Genomic DNA, 21,033 nt, shown 5'->3' on the forward strand with positions numbered 1-21,033 from the left:
TGGCAAATGGAGTACAATGTGGGCAAAGGTGAAATTGTCCACTTTGACAGGAAGAATTAAAAAAAACATATCTAAATTGTGAGAGATTGCAGAGCTCTGAGATGCAGAGGGATCTGTGTGTCCTAGTGCATAAATCACAAAAGGTTGGTATGCAGGTTCAGCAAGGAATTATTAGAATGTTATTGTTTATTGAGAGAGGAATTGAATACAAGAGTAGGGAGGCTATGCTTCATTTATACAGGGCATTGGTGAGACCACGTCCGGAGTACTGTGTAGAGTATTGGTCTCCTTATTTAAGGAAGGATGTAAATGCGTTGGAAACAGTTCAGAGAAGGTTTACTAGACTAATACATGGAATGGGCGAGTTGTCTTAGAAGGAAAGATTAGACAGGCTAGGCTTGTATCCATTGGAGTTTAGAAGAATGAGAGGTGATCTCATTGAAACATGGAAGATTCTAAAGTGGCCGGACAGGGTAGACACAGATTATTTCCACTGTTTAGGGAACCTAAAACACGGGGGCACTGTCTCAGGATAAGGGGCTGATCACTTCAGACTGAGATAAGGAGAAATTACTTCACTCAAAGGGTTGTGAATCTTTGGAATTCTCCACCCCAGAGGGTTGTGGATGCTTCGTCTTTGAATACATTTAAGACTGGGATAGACAGATTTTTCATCTCTTAGGGAATAAAGGGGTATGGTGAGCGGGCGGGAAAATGCAGTTGAATCCTAAGATCAGCCATGATGGTTTTAAATGGTAGAGCAGGCTCGATGGGTCATATGGTCTACTCCTGCTCCTATTTCGTGTATTCTTCTGTTCTTGAAGCATTTCCACAACATGCAAAGTCATTGTCAACCTGAAATGTTCCCATTTACGGTGGGAGCTGAATTTGACAAGTGGGTACCAGCATGGATGCCAGCTCGGCAGAGGCTTCATTGGAGGAATCATGGCTTGATATTTGATGTTGTTGCTAAAAATTCAATGAAAATCATAATAATTAAGGCTTGATGAACATAATTGTCAGCAGTCATTGGCACCTCATCTACAAACATTCACTCCCTCCACCACCGACACACAGTGGCAGCAGTGTGTACAATCTACCAGATGCACTGCAACAATGTACCAAGGCCCCTTAGACAGCACCTTCCAAACCTGCGACCTCTACCAATTAGAAGGACAAGGGCAGCAAATGCATGGGAACACCACCACCTGCAAGTTCCCCTCCAAGTCACACACCATCCTGACTTGGAACTATATCGCCGTTCCTTCACTGTCGCTGGGTTAAAATCCTGGAACTCCCTCTCTAACAGCACTGTGGGTGTACCTACCTCACATGGACTGCAGCGGTTCAAGAAGGCAGCTCACCACCGCCTTCTCAAGGGCAAGTAGGGATGGGCAATAAATGCTGGCCTGGCCAGCGATGCCCACATCCCACGAATGAACAAAAAAAAAGTAGCTCAGCGGTAACACACCTGTCTGAGTCAGAAGGTTCTAGGTTCAAGCCCTACCCTCGGACACAATGACCTAAATTTTACGGACAGACACTTCACTGTAATAGTGAGGTAATGCTGCACTATTGGAAGTGCAGTCTTTTAGATGAGTTTTAAAACCAATATTCCATCTGCCCTCTCAGGGGGATGTAAAGATCCACCTATTCGAGAAGAACAGATGAGTTTTCCCTAAAATAAAAGCAAAATACTGCGGATGCTGGAAATCTGAAATAAAAATGATGGAGCTGTATAAAACGCTAGTTAGGCCACAGCTGGAGTACTGTGTACAGTTCTGGGCACCACACTATAGGAAGGTTGTGATTGCACTGGAGAGGGTGCAGAGCAGATTCACCAGGATGTTGCCTGGGCTGGAGCATTTCAGCTATGAAGAGAGACTGAAAAGGCTGGGGTTGTTTTCCTTAGAGCAGAGAAGGCTGAGGGGGGACCTGATTGAGGTATACAAGATTATGAGGGGCATTGATAGGTTAGATAGGAAGAAACATTTTCCCTTAGCGGAGGGGTCAATAACCAGGGGGCATAGATTTAAAGTCAGGGGCAGGAGGTTTAGAGGGGATTTGAGGAAAACTTTTATCACCCAGAGGGTGGTTGGAATCTGGAATGCACTGCCTGAAGAGGTGGTAGAGGCAGGAACCCTCAGAACATTTAAGAAGTATTTAGATGAGTATTTGAAACGCCATAGCACACAAGGCTACGGGCCAAGTGCTGGAAAATGGAATTAGAATAGTTAGGTGCTTGATGGCCGGCACAGACACGATGGGCCAAAGGGCCTGTTTCTGTGCTGTATAACTCTATGACTCTAAAAACAGAAAGTGCTGGAAATACTCTGCAGGTCTGGCAGCAATTTTGGAGCGAGAGAAGCAGAGTTAATTTTTCAAGTCTGTGACTTTTCAACAGTTCCGATGAAAGGTCACAGACCGGAAATGTTAACTCTGTTTCTCTCTCCACAGATGAGTTTTCTCTGTTGTCCAGCTCAACAGTTATCCCTCAACCGTCCCCACGAGAATCAGTTTAATTGGTCACGGCTGCTTGTGGGAGCTTGCTGTGCCCACATTGATTGCCACATTTCTCACATTACAACAGGGGCTAGACTTCAAAGAGGGCACTCATTGGTTATCAAGCTTTTGGGTCACCCTGAAGTGAAAGGTTCTTTATAATTGCAAGTTCTTTCTTTCATAATCCGTGAATGTTAGATACAGAAAAAAAGGGCCGATAATTTGTGTCCATTTTGCATTTGTAAAATCTGCACAACCCATTGTTAAAATAGGATAGGTGAGGAAATGCATAAATGCTCCATTTTTTCACACTATGTAAAGAGGGATTAACAAGTACCAGAAATGTCGCTAGACTGGAGCTCAGCCTGAATGAGCATATCAAAGAGAAATAAACCCTATAATTAGACTGAGGGAATGACAGAAGCTCTGAATTTCATGAAGTATAATTTCTGATGTTGAGGACACCTCTTGTACTCAGAGCTCAGCAGGTGAACGTTCCCCTTTTTTGTCATTAATTACTTCAAGCACTGCAAGCGCATCAAAGTTTAAAAAAAATACTCTCTGCAACACTTGCATTTACTTTTCATCTCTAGATTTGTTACTGCAATAGTTGACTTACATATGCAACGTGACCACATTTGTATTATGACGTGCTGGTACTTTTACCCTAATTAAGAACTATTATGTTTAAATTACTTTCAGGAAATAAATTATGCTGCAGCGCAGTACTTGTTAAATGTCATGCATGCCTGATTTCATGCATTTCCTGGGGATACATAATAACAACCTACAGTAAATTACACTAATGACTGCCATATGTGCTCCTGTCCAATAAGAAAACAAGACAGACTTGCATTTATATTACAAGTTTCACAGTCTTAGGAAGTCTCAAAGAGCTTTACAGCCAACGGAATACTTCTGAAGTGTAGTACTTGCTGTAGTGCAGGAAAAGTGGCAGCGAAATGCCGCACAGCAAGCTTCCACAAACAGCCATGAGGTAATACCAGATAATCTGTTTTAGTGATGCTGGTTGAAGGAATAAATATTGGCCAGGATACTGGGTGACTCCCCTGCTCTTCCAATAGCACTGTGGGATCTTTCACACCTACTTGAGAGGGCAGACAGGACCTTGGTTTAACATCTCATCCAAAAAGACAGCATCTCTTACAATGCAGCCTTCCCTTAGTACTGCAGTGAAGCATCAATTAAGGATAAGTGAGTGGCTTCTGAGCTGCCCCAAGACTTTGTTCAATACAAGCTAATGCTGCATTGATATTGCATCACTTCTGGAAGTGACAGTCGCTAACTCTGCTGGTCAATATTTTGTCTGATGAGCTCCTGTGAAGTGCCTTGGGATGTTTTACCACATTAAAGGCACTATGTAAATGCAAGTTGTTGTTCTGATGTTGTCAAGGCAGCTCTGCTACTGTGGCACATTCTGTACCTCAAGGCTGGTTTTCTCTGAGTCACCACGTTATGAGTTGTTGCTCATAATGGCCATCGCGTGGTTTCCATATTTCTGGCAAATACACTTTCAAGCAGCTGCTGATATTTATCTCTTGACATACTGTGCAACTTGCCCCTCAAGTAGAAGGGGACAGAGTATAGAATAATGGCAGCAAGATAAACAGAATTACTTTGATTTAAAGTCCACCTAAGTAGACCAAATCTTGGCCAGAATTGTAAAAGTGTTGCTCCCTTCAACTCCTGGCCATGCCAATGCTTTGCTCAGGGCCTAGATTAGAGATGACTGTAAAGAATTAGAATTCCAGTTTGGTGAAGAATATTATTGGCTTTCTGTCACTAGCTTTCACAGTTAGACTGTGAAAATCTGTTAGATTTTGGCCTCTGTTGTTAATTTCCTTAGGTGTCCATTTTGGGCCTAAACTTCCACCTGTCCTAAATATGGTCCCACTACCTCAGTAGTGGTGTGGCAGGGGGAGAAAACTCCAAAGGCCAGAGGTTTCCTCAGCCACTCCCAATAATGTGCTTGAGCATTTTGAAAAACAAGTAATATAATGGGAGGTTCTCATGCAGAACATGCTGCATCTGACAACCAAGCAAGTAGCACCACTGGGTTCTTCAGGGCCACTTGGTTTTATTGTAGTCAAAAAAGAGTAGGAAAAGGCAATTCAAGTGTTAACAGCAGGTCTCATCCCACCACACATTGTTTTGAAGCGGTAGCAAAACAAATAAGGTCTTATTGGTGGCCTCTACCACCTAGATTACAAGGGCAGCAGATGCATGAGAATACCACCACTTTCAAGTACCCCTGCAAGTCACACACCACCCTGACTTGGAACTATATTGCTGCTCCTTCACTGTCACTCCATCAAAAATTTGGAAATCCCTCCTTAACAGCGCTGTTGGTGTACCTACACCACATGGACTGCAGCAGTTCAAGAAGGCAGCTCACCACCACTTTCTCAAGGGCAATTAAAGATGGGTAATGATGTTGGCTTTGCCAGTGACACATCCCATGAATGAATATCTAAAAAAAAATGCCATCTAACCCAACTCTTAGACTAAGCTTTTATGGGATGTGGGCATCACTGGCAAGGCCAGCATTTGTTGCCCATCCCTAATTGCCCTTAAACTGAGTGGCTAGCTAGGCCATTTCAGAGGGCAGTTAAGAGTCAACTACATTGCTATGGTCTGGAGTCACATGTGGGCCAGACCAGGTAAGGACAGCAGATTTCCTTCCCTAAAGGGCATGAGTGAATCAGATGGGTTTTTACTACATTTTTACTGAGACTATCTTTCAATTCCAGATTTTTTTTTATTGATTAATTTAATTTGAATTCCACCAGCTGCCACAATGGGATTTGAACTCATGTCCCTGTGGCATTAACCAGGGCTGCTGGATTAATAGTTCACTGATATTACCACTTCGCCACCATCTCACCAGGATTGCTATTTATAGGAAAAGTGACTCATTAGAAATATTACCATATTTCAATACATAGCAGAGTTCAATGTTATTGATAACAGGATGAGGTGCCGTTAGTGAGTGTGTGATGTTGCAAAATAATTTTACATTACAGTTTGAACAAGAATGTGAGAACTACTCTACCGTGGGCAGCACAGTGGCGCAGTGGTTAGCACCGCAGCTTCACAGCTCCAATGACCCAGGTTTGGTTCTGGGTACTGCCTGTTTGGAGTTTGCAAGTTCTCCCTATACCCACGTGGGTTTTCTCTGGGTGCTCCAGTTTCCTTCCACATGCCACTTGTGGGTTGATAGGTAAATTGGCCATTGGCCCCTAGTGTAGGTAGGTGGTAGGAAAATTGAGGGAAGTGGGGTGTGAGAGGGAAAATGGGATTAATGTAGGATTAGTATAAATGGGTGGTTGATGGTCAGCACAGACTCAGTGGGCCAAAGGGCCTGTTTCGTTGCTGTATCACTCTATGTAGGCCAAAGCACAACCCTAGAGGTTTGACATAACTGTGCTAAAGCAGAACAGGGTGTTCCCGAAAGTGAATGTACCAAAATGTTTTCCATTCTGGTAACGAACCTTCAATTGGCTGCAGCAATAGAACATTATGGTGTGTTCATCTGAGATGAATGGAAACAGAAGGGGTTTGGGAACTGGGAATACTGCCAGATGAATCCCATTGTTTGCTGTGCAAAATGAAATTAAAGATAAAAAGATTTTATCGGCTTCAGAAGATGATCTTATTGCAGTGGCACTTACAGCACTTTCAGTTCTCAGAAGAACAAGACTCAGAACCTATATTTACTTCTATTCATTCTTCAGGCATTGCTGGCAAGTTCGGCATTTATTGCCAATCCCTAGTTGCCCAAGTTTGATACAACTAAGTGGTTCACTAGGTCACTTCCAAGGATATGAAAATGGAGATAGTTTGCAGAACTCTGAGATGCAGAGGGATCTGGGTGTCCCAGTGCACAAAACAAAAAAAGTTAGGATGCAGGTACAGCAAGTGATTAGAAGGCAAATGCAATGTTGTCATTTATTGCAAGGGGAATGGAATAAAAGTAGAGATGTTTTGCTACAGTTGTATAGGGCAGAGGTGAGACTACATTTAGAGTATTGTGTATAGTTTTGGTCCCCTTACTTAAGAAAGGATATAATTGCATTGGTAGCAGTTCAGAGAAGGTTTACTTAACTGATTCCTGGATGAGAAGGTTATCTTATGAGGAAAGGTTGGACAGGTTAAGTCTGTATTCATTGGAGTTTAGAAGGATGAGGGGTGATCTTATAGAAACATATAAGATCCTGAGGGGACTTGGCAGGATGGATGTTGAAAGGATATTTCCCCTCGTGGGAGAGACTAAATCAAGGGGCACAGTTTAATAATAAGGAGTCTCCCATTTAAGGTAGGGATGAGGAGAATTTTTTTCTCAGAGGGTCATGAATCTGTGGAACTTCTTCCCAGGACAGCGGTGGAGGCAGGGTCATTGCACTTTCTTAAGGCAGAGGTAGACAGAATCTTGACAAACAAGAAAACCTGTGCTCCAGAACTTGCTGCGTCCCAAGCCATACAGTTACAACACTGGCATCTACCTGGCAATGTGGAAAATTGCCCAGGTATGTCTTGTACACAAAAAGCAGGACAAGTCCAACCCGGCCAATTACCACCCCATCAGTTTACTCTCAATCATCAGTAAAGTGATGCAAGGTGTCATTGACGGTGCAATCAAGTGGCATTTGCTTAGCAATGACCTGCTCAGTGATGCTCAATTTGGGTTCTGCCAGGGCCATTCAGCTCCTGATCTCATTACAGCCTTTGTCCAAACATGAACAAAAGAGCTGAACTCAAGAGGTGAGGTGTGATTGAATGCCCTTGACATCAAGGCTGCATTTGACCGAGTATGGCATCAAGGAACTCTAGCAAAACTGGAGTCAATGGGAATTGGGGGAAAACTCTCCGCTGGATGGAGTCATACCAAATGTAAAGGATGAAGGTTGTGGTTGTTGGAGGTCAATCATCTCAGTCCCAGGACATCACTGCAGGAGTTCCTCAGGGTAGTGTCCTATGCCTAACCATCTTCAGCTGCTTCATTGATGACCTTCCCTCCAACATAAGGTCAGAGGTGGGGATGTTCGCTGATGATTGCACAATGTTCAGCACAATTTGCGGCTCCTCAGATACTGAAACAGCCCCTGTAGAAATGCAGCAAGACCTGGACAATATCCAGGCTTGGGCTGATAAGTGGCAAGTAACATTAGCGCCACACAAGTGCCAAGCAATAACCATCTCCAACACGAGAGAATCTAACCATCTTCCCTTGACATTCAACGTCATTACCATCACTGAATCCCCCACTATCAACATCCTAGGGGCTATCATTGACCAGAAACTGAACTGGAGTGGCCATATAAATACCGTGGCTACAAGAGCAGGTCAGAGGCTAGGAATCCTGAGGCGAGTAACTCAGCTCCTGACTCCCCAAAGCCTGTCCACCATCTACAAGGCACCCCATCTACAAACATTCACTCCCTCCATCACCGACGCACAGTGGCAGTGATGTGTACCATCTACAAGATGCACTGCAGCAATGCACCAAGGCTCCTTAGACAGCACCTTCCAAACCCGCGACCTCTGCCAACTAGAAGAACAAGGGCAGCAAATACATGGGAACACCACCACCTGCAAGTTCCACTCCAAGTCACACACCATCCTGACTTGGAACTATATCACAGTTCCTTCACTGTCGCTGGGTCAAAATCCTGGAACTCCCTTCCTAACAGCACTGTGGGTATACCTACCCCAAATGGACTGCAGCGGTCCAAGAAGGCAGCTCACCACCACCTTCTCAAGGGCAATTAGGGATGGGCAATAAATGCTGGCCTGGCCCACATCCCATGAATGAATAAAAAAGAAAATTATCCACATTATACTGCATCTGCCATGCATTAGTCCACTCACTCAACTTGTCCAAATCACCCTGAAGCCTCTCTGTATCCTCCTCACAACACACCCTCCCACCCAGTTAATTAAGGAATATGGGCCAAAGGTATGGAGTTAGACCACAGATCAGCCATGATCTCATTGAATAGTGGAACAGGCTTGAATGGCTAAATGGCTTACTCCAGTTCCTATGTTCCTATCGAGATGCTGCTGACCTTAATGGAAGGGTCTCATTAAAATTCCTTTGCTACACATCCCATGTGGTTGCCGGCCATATGGACAGCCTGACCGGCAGGCCTGAAGGAACAGCAACAGAAGGAGGCTGCAGCCTCCTCTTGGGGAGAGACCCCAGTGAGCAGCAAGTCAGAGAGGCCTGCGATCGCGGTTAGGTGGAGAGGCTTCATTGATTAGTCAGTGGAAAGCACTCCTGCTCCTGCTGAAGGAATTATGAAAGAGGTACTGAGCTTGTGAAGCCTGCATATCCCACCTCCCTTTCCTGACCCCTGGGAAACCTGCGTAACAACAGTAAATTTGACATTGGGCTCCAATTTTTTAAAAATTTGTTTGTGGCACATGGGCATCGCTGGCTAGGCCAGCATATATTGCATCCTAACTGCCCTCAAGAAGATGGTGGTGAGCTACCACAGAAAGCAGTTGAGGCCAAAACATTGTATGTTTTCAAGAAGGAGTTAGATATAGCTCTTGGGTCTAAAGGGATCAAAGGGGGAACAGGCTACTGAGTTGGATGATCAGCCATGATCATAATGAATGGCGGAGCAGGCTCGAAGGGCCGAATGGCCTACTCCTGCTCCTACTTTCTATGTTTCTATGTCTGTTCCTTTGGCGAACTAGTTTTAACTAGTCAGTTTTAAAATTGACGCGATCGAGCATCAATTTCCATTTGCGGAAGAGATTTCTAAACTTCTACCGCCCTTTTGTGAGAAGAAGTGTTCCCTACTTTCATTCCTGAAAGTTTTAGCTCTAGTTTTTCAGCCTATACCCCTGGTCCTAAACTCCCCAACTAGTTTCTCCCAATCTACCCTATCTGTTTTCCTTAATATCTTGAAAACTTCGATCAGAATACTAGTTACCAGGGAATACTAGTTATAATCTCCAGCCTTCCCCATGGACTGCAACGGTTCAAGAAGGCAGCTCATCACCACCTTCTCAAGGGCAATTAGGGATGGGCAATAACCGCTGGCATAGCCAGTGACGCCCACATCCCATAAATGAATTTAAAAAAAATGTACCCTCCCCGAAAATATCGGGGACCATGCAATACATTTGCCCTGTGTTTTGTTAAAATCTGTATTTTGCACAAGTAGGAAGTATTCGGAACTTTGTAGGCCAAAACTTTAAGTTACATTTAAAAAAGAAGTATTTATGAGCGGCATTAGCAATGATAATCCTACAAATGGAAAGTTTACATCATAGTAATTTCTGGAACATATCTGGTGCCTAACTAGAGTTACTTAAAGGGAAAGGAAAGTCTAGTGGGAGTTCTTCTTGCTCTGATTACTCCCTGCTTTTTATTAGTATGGTTTTCTGGCGTCAAAAGAAATTTTTGTTTTTATATTATTTTCTTCTATTAAAAATAGGAGAGCGCTTATTATGAAAAGTCCTCCCACAGACTTTCACTTAGCTTTTATGAGCATGGTTTTGAACCAAAACAGATTGTAACTCAATCAGCTCCACAATGAACTACATCTGGGAACCAGATCAGTGGTGTACAGATTGTTGGTTTTGAGAGGCTTTCAATAACCTACTGTAAATACCAGGGCAAGGCAGAGCCAACAGACTAACCAGTCACTGCTGCAATCAACTTTATTATTAATGATTAAATTACTGGCATAGACCTGTTGGGCTGAATGGCCTGTTTCTGTGCTGTAAATTCTATACGTAATTCTACAGTTCTGATTTTCAACCAACAGCATAATAATAGAGATTAAAGAGAGAAGAATATATACTTATCTATACTTAAAAATGAAAAGACATTTATACCCACTTTATATTACAATGATGCTTCCGGAGGCAGGGAATACCCCATCACATGATGATGTTAACTTCAGTCTCTGGGGACTTAGAACTGACATAGGCGTCACTTGGTGCTTTGTGAGTCAACTTGACTTGGAGATTTTTGTATCTGGATCAGAAGGTTTTGTTTTCATGAGTTTCAACAGCCACTCTCAGTTGGCATTGCAGTGCAGTACTGAGGGAGTGCTGCATTGTCAGAGACACTGCCTTAAACAGAGGTCCTGTCAGCTTGTTCTGGTTTTGCAGAACAATGTGAATTTCACTATTTGAAGAAGAGATGGGAATTCTCCTGGAATCCCAGTCAACATTCCTCCAACAACCAATAACACTAAAAACAGATTCCCTGGTCATACATCCCATTCGTGTCCATGGGACATTTATGTTGATTTTTACATTTGAGGGGCTGCTCCTTCTGGCAGTGAAGAGACCACCGTGATTTAGAGGACCCCAAATTTGTCAGGCAGGCTGTGGACATCAAACAGGTCCTGATGCAGCTCTTCACTCTTTCACCTCAGGAATGTGGGACAGCTGGGGTGTTGGCGGAGGCTCACAGGTAGGTGGGCGGCAGCAGAGACTCACGATACCAAGGAGGGGCAAGGCCAGGATGGCAGAGGTTCACAGGAAGATGCTGGCTGTGGGTATGCAATTTCAAGGCGGGGGGGCCAGGCCAGCAAGGGTGGGGGCTTTGCAACTCCAGGGAGTGGGGGGAAGCTGGGCCAGCAGAGGTCTGCAGTACCTTCTGTGGAGCCAGGATGAACATCGCTGCTCCTTCCAGCTTCACAAAAAGTCAGTCTTTTGGGGCCCTTTTAGGATGCAATACTAGTAAATTTGGGCCGTGCATTCCCGTCACAAGCTCCAGACATATGGCCCTGAAAATTGCAGTCAGGGTCCTAACTACATCATTAGGTTATTTCAATTATTCACCATTTATTTCAATCAGGTTCTTTGGAAAATGTTGCCAGCCCCTTCACCGAGGTTAACAGGGTGGTAAGGCTACCGACTTCATTCAGAGGCCATTAACAGCACGTGATCGAGGTCAGAATTGACCTCCCTCTTGCAGAATGGTTGCAATGTTTGTCTGCAGAGCATGGGTCACTGTACTTCAACATAATTAAGTATGTGAAGCACTTTATTTATTTTTATTTAGAGACATAGCACTGAAACAGGCCCTTCGACCCACCGAGTCTGTGCCGACCAACAACCACCCATTTATACTAACCCTACAGTAATCCCATATTCCCTACCACCTACCTACACTAGGGGCAATTTACAACGGCCAATTTACCTATCACCTGCAAGTCTTTGGCTGTGGGAGGAAACCGGAGCACCCGACGAAAACCCACACGGTCACAGGGAGAACTTGCAAACTCCGCACAGGCAATACCCAGAATTGAACCTGGGTCCCTGGAGCTGTGAGGCTGCGGTGCTAACCACTTTAACATGCACAATTCAAATTTCTTCCTCCTGCTTATTCAGTGGGAAAGCTGATTTCTTGACAATACTGTCTTGAGGCCAGACTAATACAGCCATGAACTACTTAATTGTTTAAATGCTGGTGAATCTACCTTGGAGCGTAAAATGAGTCACTGCAACAGGGTCATATCATATAACTACTTCCAGTGCAATTGGGGTATGACAGGAATAGCTTTGGAGTTCAATTCGATCTACTGCACTTGTTTTCTAGCTTTCAATGTCAATACCACAGAATTGTAGCTAGCAAGCTGCAATTTCCCACTACTACCTATAGAGAAAATTGAATGTAAATCATATTACTTAATATATGTAAAGAATGCATTAATACCTCCATAAATTAGAGGGACAGAGAACTTTCATACAAACATTTATGTTGGCTTGATTAGCGACACAGTAATAGATGCAGTAAAGTACTCAAAAATATCTAATTAAGAGTGCTTTTGTTTTGCCAGCTCATGGTAACATCAAAGTAAGGTTGCCAACCAGAGAGCTGGAGCAATACAAAGGCTGATTAATGAGACATACCTGAAGGTACTTGATTGCACTGGGGGCAACTGTAGCTTTTACCTCAGGGACCTGAGTTTCAATCCAGCCCAGACTAACAGCATGAAATGCTAAATACCGTCAGCTTTTTGTGTTAACAGTCATGATTTCAACCCATGTGTCAACTTGTCAATTTGTTATAAGAATAATCACTGTTTATCAGTGGGATTGGAGGTTGGCAGCATGTTCAGAGGATGGAAATGAAAACTGTTAGAATCAAGTTTTCTCCCTGATTGTTGGTTATGCATAAACTCGAGGTAAAAATGTTTTAAAATGTGTTGATGGTTTCTGAAAGTCACAATTACAGATGTGCTTATTTAGTGCTTGTCTGCAAAGAAGTCATATATGACAAATAAGCTGTTAAAATGCAGGTTTAAATCTCCCAATTTCCCTCAAAGGTGTTATCCTTGGCATGTCCAGTTGAAGGTCTGTTTTTCTTTAAGGTGAGTTGCAGCCATATTTTTTGAAACAGGGAAGATGTCCCATGTGAGAATACACAAAGTGGCTTTAGTTGCCTATTCCCACCACTGCACCTATAGAATTATGAGGGTTTTGAAACAAAACACGGACTGGCGTTAAGTTTTACTTAATTTAAAGGAGGCTGAAATTCTGCTTATTACTCCTCCCTCACTTTACACTCTAGCCACTTTCTTTCCATTGAATACCTCTCCATCATTCTTGCAATTTACTTCTCACTCTCAACAAATGCATTGAATGAAGAATTTCCACACATGCCCACATTCATTCTCAGTAGGCACTCACTCATTCCATTCCTTTTGGCCTGCAGGATAAACCAACGCTGGGAGAGGAGCAAAACAATGTGTGATTGTTTGAGGTAAATAAATGGCACAAGTAACAGGTAGGCAACATTACAGTCCTTCATCTCACTGATGTTTGTGGGATGTTGCTCTGTGCAAATTGTCTAGAGCATTTTCTTGCATAACAGCAAATCAAATTCAAAAGCAATCTCTCTTTCATAACCTTATCAAGATGAGGTCGGCCCTTCTGATCATCATCTCATAAACACACAGCATCCAACTGCGTTTTGAAAGATTTTGACTCCTTTACCCTCCCCACAAGATCACTGATCAATCTTTGCAAGAAAAAGTGTCAACACCCGTTGTGAACTTGCCTTTTCACCAGGTTGTGCCTGTGGCATCTGGTCATACGATTGTAATTTAATTGAAAGCAGCAAATTAAACTTTTCTATTAGCTTAGTACTTGACAGATCACCATAATGTCACCTTTCATTGGCCTCCCGTGACTATGCAGCCGTGAACCTGCATCCACTTGTTCCATAGTGTTTTAAGGAGCAATATTTACTTAACAGATGTTTCAGAAGCGCTTTGATTGAGCCAATAAAACATCTGCTTGCTGAGGCAGGTAGACATGTCTCAGGATCTGGGTTAATGCGATGCATCTATTGTCTCAATAAAATATCATCATTAACTATGTCTGAATAGTAAGATAGATTTCATGGGTCTCCCCATGGGCTTGCCGGTGAGAAAGTAATCTGTAGAAGCAGCACTCATCTATGGTGCAGAAAGACAAATGCCTGAGAGACATCAAAATAGCTTTTCCTGGTGTTAATCCAAGTCATAAAAAAAGCTCTATGGTGACGTTAAAGACTGTGCTTGTTTTGTGGATAACTTGTGGCAATCTTCATCTATCAAGTGCAATGCTAATCTGTGGTTCTGTGCATGTGACTACTTAGACTGAAAGTTTGCAGGGCTGTCTGAGTTCTCACTGTCTTGAAATCATAAGGCTGATTTTCTGGTCCTCTGTGCTGGAACAGCAGGTGTGCAAATGGCATAGAGGGACTGGGAATTGGGAGGGGAGGCCCAGAGCCAATTTCTTTCAGGCCTGCAATTCTCCACACTTCTATTATCAGTGAGTTGAAGTGTTGTCAACCATTTCATGCAAGACCCTCATTAAGATTCAGATTTGATGTAAAAATATTTGAAATGAAAATGACTCGCTGGGATTTATGCCAGCTTTGGTCTTTTTTTTCTTGGTGCGTTCATTTGGAAATGTGCACAAGGGAAGTCCCATTGGTGAAGGAGTTCATAAATAACAGTTGGAAGTTTTGTATTGCAATGCTGAGTGTATTTTTTTTATTCATTCACGGGATGTGGGCGTCGCTGGCCAGGCCAGCATTTATTGCCCATCCCTAAATGCCCTTGAGAAGGTGGTGGTGAGCTGCCTTCTTGAACCGCTGCAGTCCATGTGGGGTAGGTATACCCACAGTGCTGTTAGGAAGGGAGTTCCAGGATTTTGACCCAGCAACAGTGAAGGAACGGCGATATAGTTCCAAGTCAGGATGGTGTGTGACTTGGAGGGGAACTTGCAGATGGTGGTGTTCCCATGTATTTTCTGCCCTTGTCCTTCTAGTTGGTAGAGGTCGCGGGTTTGGAAGGTGCTATCTAAGGAGCTTTGGTGCATTGCTGCAGTGCATCTTGTAGATGGTACACACTGCTGCCACTGTATGTCGGTGGTGGAGGGAGTGAATGTTTGTAGATGGGGTGCCAATCAAGCAGGCTGCTTTGTCCTGGATGGTGTCGAGCTTCTTGAGTGTTGATGGAGCTGCACCGATCCAGGCAAGTGGAGAGTATTCCCTCACACTCCTGACTTGTGCCTTCTAGATTGTGGACAGGCTTTGGGGAGTCAGGAGGTGAGTTACTCGCCTCAGGATTCCTAGCCTCTGACCTGCTCTTGTAGCCACGGTATTTATATGGCTACTCCAGTTCAGTTTTTGGTCAATGGTAACCCCTAGGATGTTGATAGTGGGGGATTCAGCGATGGTAATGCCATTGAATGTCAAGGAGAGATGGTTAGATTCTCTCTTGTTGGAGATGGTCATTGCCTGGCACTTGTGTGGCGCGAATGTTACTTGCCACTTATCAGCCCAAGCCTGGATATTGTCCAGGTCTTGCTGCATTTCTACACAGACTGCTTCAGTATCTGAGAAGTCGCGAATGGTGCTGAACTTTATCTATTTGGTTTAGGGTTATTGGTGGGATAATTTTTCCAGACTGGTGAACTTTTAATATTGATGGTGGGAGATAAAGATTGTTGGCCACTTTTTGCCCACTCCTTGAGATAGCTTGATTTGAAAGCACGTCAACCTCATGAAAGAAGTCATGCCAGGCAGATTAGCAGATTCCTTCTTGCCAATTGCGCATGGCATCTGCTTCATCTTGCTCCAAGTCCACAGAGCAGAGCTTAATCACCTGCAGTAAAGAGACCTGTAGAAAATTTGTAACATAATGACAGCACTGCATATGATTGGCAAGATCATCGATTGCTGTGCTCATTCCTAGCTAATAGTGGAATATCAGGTACTGTAGGGATCAGAATGTTGACTGATGTCTTGGTTAGCATGAACCCCATGGCACGCATGCCCAATGGTATGACTTTGGTCTATGCCCTTCTCCAATAGCAGGAGAAGAGGTGTCGCTGAACCTATCATGTGCCCAACATGAAACCCTTGGAAGAAGTGAGGGTACAAGGCTTTTGTTGTATGTTTCATTTTGCTGTCTGCCTTGCTTAAATACAGGTGTGTAGGAGATGCAATGAAAGAGCTATAAAGGTTGCACTGGTGAGTGATAAATGCAGAACAAATTGACAGGCAATAGTTTGCAGCATGCATCTGGTAAACGGTACTGTTGGTTAGTCCTATCTTGATAGATCTCTTAAAGTGTGCCATCATTTTCTATATTGTCCCTAACAGCACTGTGGGTGTACTGCAGCGGTTCAAGAAGGCATCTCACCACCATGTTCTCATGGGTAATTAGGGATGGGCAATAAATGCTGGCCTGGCCAGTGATGCCCACATCCCCATAAACAAATAAAATTTAGAGACAATGGCAGGTTTGAGGGAAAGTTGGCTTGGATAACAGGAGAGCTCTCTCCTCTTCTTTGGATAGTTATCTGATAATATTTTGCATGCATAACAACGTCTTGATTCAACATCTAAACTAAAAGATGGCACCTCTAACACTGTAGCATTCCTTCAGTACTGCACTGGAGTATCAGCTTAACTCCTGGTGTAGGGCTTGAACACAGCTTTTTTGACCGAGCAGTGAGTCGGCCACCAACTGAGCTCAACTGTAGGACCTGAAAGCAGGCCTGAAATCTCCTGTGTGTTTCAAAGCCACATTTAATAAAATGATTACATTGTCAATGTTGTGTGGATCAAATAAAGAGAGGTGTAAATGTCATGTTAATGTATCTTGTTGAGAAAAAAAAATCTTGGTCACAGATTAAATTATAACTTCACCTTGTTGTCACTTTGCTATCCTGCACTAGGCAGAGAGACAACTCACAGGGGCTTTCATAAATTTGAGCATACTGTGGAAATGGCAACACACTAATGAACAGGTAATTATGTAACTCCCCAGTCTATTAAAACCAGATTGCAAGTCTATTACAGCTGATTACATTTGCCAATTTCAGCTGCATCATTTACATTTGTGCATCAACACTTTGTGTTAAAAGGAACTCAGTAAGAATTTCGAAACAATTAGATGTCATTGAGTGTAACTCCGGGGAAATTCTACACAGTTGTTTCAAATGACGTTTGTCAGTGAGAATAACAAATTAATGTAAACTGCAGTTTGAATAACTTTCAAGGCACTTTATTCAGACACTGATCTTGTGACCATATTGCCTGTGCTGTTTTTGTCATTATTCCCTCCCTCGCATTTTCACGATCTTTATGTTACAGAAATCTCCAAGTGCACGCTGCCAACTAGGAACTGGAAGCACAAAAAGCATTGAAGTACAAAGAAAGATGCACAGCAAGTCCTAAAGGGTTCCAAATAACACTGCTAGACCTCAGATGCTGCCTGACTTACTGAGCATTTCCAACACTTATGTTTTTATTACTGCTCGACCTCTGCTCTTTCAACAGCAACAATAACTTGTATTTATATAGTGCTTTTGATGTAGTAATACATCCCAAGGTACTTCACTGGGGAAGCTATAAAACTAAATATGCCACTGAGCCACAAAAGGAGATATTTGGTCAGATGACCAACAGCTTGATCAAAGAGGTCGGTTTTAAGGAGGAAAGCGAGATACAGAGGCGTAGGAAAGGAATTCCAGAACTCAGGGCTTAGAAGCTGAAGGCACAGACATCACTGATGGAGCGATTAAAACCGGGGATGCTCATGAGGCCTAAATTAGAGCACGCGCATATCTCAGAGGGCTGAAGGGCGAGAGGAGAATACAGATGTAGGGCAGGGTGAGGCCATAGAAGGATTTGAAAACAAGGACGAGAATTTTAAAATCAAGGCATTGCATAACCAGGAGCCAATGTAGGTCAGCAAGCACAGGGGTGATTGGTGAAAATTTGATGCGAGTTGGGTCTCGGGTTTACGGTCGGTAGGATGAGAGAGTGCAGCCGGTAGTGCACAGGAATAGTCAAGTCTAGAGGCAACAAAGGCATGGATGATGCTTGACCTGCTGTGCAGTACCAGCATCTTCTACTATTATTTAAAATTTACTGAATTCACAGTTTTCCTTTTTTATTTAGCTCTACAAGTGAAGAAATTTGTAGAATGTCCGAATCAGATTTATTACAGAATGGCGCTGTGACAATGCTTCGATTTTATGCACAGTGACAGCACTCACATTTATGAAGAGCGTCACAGCATCACTCTGTCAGATTTATTCACAGAGTAACACTGTGACTGGACTTGGATTTATGATAGACTGATACAATGGTTGAGCTCAGATTTATAAAGTAAGACATTAATTCTAGAGTTAGATTTATCACAGTGATACTGTGATTCAACTCGGATATATTACAGAGTGACGCTGTGGTTTCACTCTGATTTATTGTGTACAACGGCTGGACTGTGATTTATTACAGAGTGACGCTGTGACCAGACCCAGATTTATTAGAGAGACACTGTGGATGGACTGAGATTTATTACAGAGTAGCACCCTGGCTCAACTCAACGTATAACAGAGTGACCACTGTGACTGGACTTAGAGGTATTACAGAATGCTGCCATGCCTGATATTCTGACGGTTTTCTATCTAGTTACTGAGCAGAACAAAAGGTGCGCACAATAAGGCAGATTCTGTCACCAAAGTGCTATTATTTTCTCTCCATTTCCCATTCTCCATAAGTTTCATTCAGTATTGATCATTATCTCCCATTTATATCACTTCCCATCTCTTTTCCCTTATGACATGCAAGTACTTTTATTAAATTGATAAACATAGCCCACACTATCGTTTCATGTGACTTCATGTATTAAGATCTGTTCAGCTTCCTCAAAAAAGACTTTTAACTTCAAGAAAATTGTATGATTTTATTTTTAAGACACCATTTTAGACTTAACAAAGTAGTTTAAATACTGTGAACTGAAATGTTAACTCTGTTTCTTTCTACACAGATGCTACCAGACCTGCTGAGTATTTCAAGCACTTTCTGTTCTCATTTCAGAGTTCCAGCATCCACAGTATTTTGCCCGGAGTTTAAATACTGCTTTTTAAACAAAAATGACTGTAATGCAACCTTATCAGCATGGATTTCATAGAATCATAGGATAGTTACAGCAAAGAAGGACGCCATTCTGTCCATCGTGTCTGTGCTGGCTCTCTGCAACACCAACTCATCTGGTCCCACTTTTCACGGTAGCCCTGCAAATTATTTTTCTTTAGATATTATCCTCTTTTGAAGGCCTCGATTGAACCAGCCTCCACCACCCAGTCAGGCACTGCATTCCAGATCCTAACCACATGCTGCGTAAAAACGTTTTTCCTCATGTCGTCGTTGCTTCTTTTGCCAACCACCTTAAATTGATGTCCTCTGGTTCTGGATCCTTCCACTAATGGGAACAGTTTCTCTGTATTTACTCTGTCCAGACCTCTCACGATTTTGAACACCTTTATCAAATCTCCTCTTAATCTTCTCTTCTCCAAGGAGAACAGCCCCACCTTCTCCAACCTATCCACATAATTGAAGTTCTTCATCCCTGGAAACATTCCCGTGAATCTTTTCTGCACCCTCTCTAATGCCTTAACATCCTTCTGAAAGTGTGGCGCCCAGAACTGGACACAATACTCCAGTTGAGGCCAAACCAGTGTTTTATACAGGTTTATCATAACTTCCTTGTTTTTATACCCGATGCCACTATTTATAAAGCCCAGGATCCCTTATGCTTTATTAACCACTTTCTCAACCTGCCCTGCAACCTTCAATGATTTGTGCACATATACCCCCAGGTCCCTTTGCTCCTGAACCCCCTTTAGAATTGTATACTTTAATTTATATTTCCTCTCCTCATTCTTCCGACCTAAATAAGGAAGTCCTGCCTAATAGACCTGCCGGGAGCGGTGGCCACTGCTGGGACTGCAACCCAGCCATCGCAAAGAAGATGTCGGGAAGCCCGGAACCAAGGTACATTTTTGTTGCCTCGCCGGGGGTGATCGGTCAGGCCCCGGTGAGGCAAGGGTGGTCGACTGGGGTGACGGGGGGGACGTGTTGGGTGTGGTTGGGGCAGCGGGGGCAGCCCTCCTTTAGGCACAGGGTGACCGATCATGAGGTCTTTTCTGGGGGCTGGGCCACCCGCTTGACATGGGTAAAATCCCCGTGGCGGCAGGCAGAGTCCCTTAAGTGGCTGTTAAATGGCCACTTAAGGGCCTTGATTGGCCTGGGGCGGGCGGGCCGTTTTTCGCCACTGCCGTCCTGCGTAAAGTTGCAGCGGAGGCGGGAGCAGATCGGGAAGGGCTCTCAGAGCCTCCAGCTCCATTTTACACCACCCCCCCCGCCACCATCCTGCTCTTTGCAATGGCGTAAAATTCAGTCCCTTATCTCACTTGAAGAACTTCTGTACTATGCACAGACCACAAGTAAATATAATGATTTATATTCCTCTGTTCAGTAACACTGATGAAAAGGCAGCATAACGATAAAGGAGAGAAAACTGCCTTATACTTACAAACTAATATTAACAAATGGTGCAACAGTGGTTAGCACCGCAGCCTCACAGCTCCAGGGACCCGGGTTCGATTCTGGGTACTGCCTGTGCGGAGTTTGCAAGTTCTCCCTGTGACCGTGTGGGTTTTCGCCGGGTGCTCTGGTTTCCTCCCACAGCCAAAGACTTGCAGGTTGATAGGTAAATTGGCCATTGTAAATTGCCGCTAGTGTAGGTAAGTGGTTGGGTTTGCTGCAGGGTTAGTATAAATGGGTGCTTGTTGGTCGGCACAGATTCGGTGGGCTGAAGGACCTGTTTCAGTGCTGTATCTCTAAATAAAAAAAAATCACTTAAAGAGGCTTATGCACTTGCTTACCTTGTGTGGCAATGTAGTGGTTTGGTCTGTGATAGCCCTGAAAAGAAAAAAAATAAAGCATTAAAATCCCTTTGTGACATTATACAGAAATAAAAAAATTCCTATCAACAATACTTTTATTTGACCTAGTTTAGTGAAGTGGTTCAAAGAGGGTTAAAGAATTGCAACAATTAACTGCTGGAAGATTAAGATGGTGCTTCTGTATCCAACAAAAATATACAAAGAAACTAGATAGAATTTCATAGAATTATATAGAATATCTTCTTTGGGCTCCTTGTCTCGAGAGACAATAGGTAAGGGCCT

At 43.4% G+C, this 21,033-nt stretch overlaps 1 protein-coding gene across 5 annotated transcripts in view; it reads right to left on the reverse strand.

The window, feature by feature from the left end:
- LOC137369795 (receptor-type tyrosine-protein phosphatase mu-like) overlaps positions 1 to 21,033 on the reverse strand; it is a 991,520-nt gene that overhangs the window by 63,121 nt on the left and 907,366 nt on the right. For all 5 annotated transcript variants that reach the window (XM_068031279.1, XM_068031278.1, XM_068031276.1 and 2 more), the window contains one exon: positions 20,731 to 20,767. In XM_068031279.1, the coding sequence (XP_067887380.1) occupies positions 20,731 to 20,767 (37 nt within the window). The remainder of the gene's footprint in view (positions 1 to 20,730; positions 20,768 to 21,033) is intronic.

The sequence above is a fragment of the Heterodontus francisci genome, chromosome 5, assembly GCF_036365525.1.
Source record: "Heterodontus francisci isolate sHetFra1 chromosome 5, sHetFra1.hap1, whole genome shotgun sequence".
NCBI lineage: Eukaryota > Metazoa > Chordata > Chondrichthyes > Heterodontiformes > Heterodontidae > Heterodontus > Heterodontus francisci.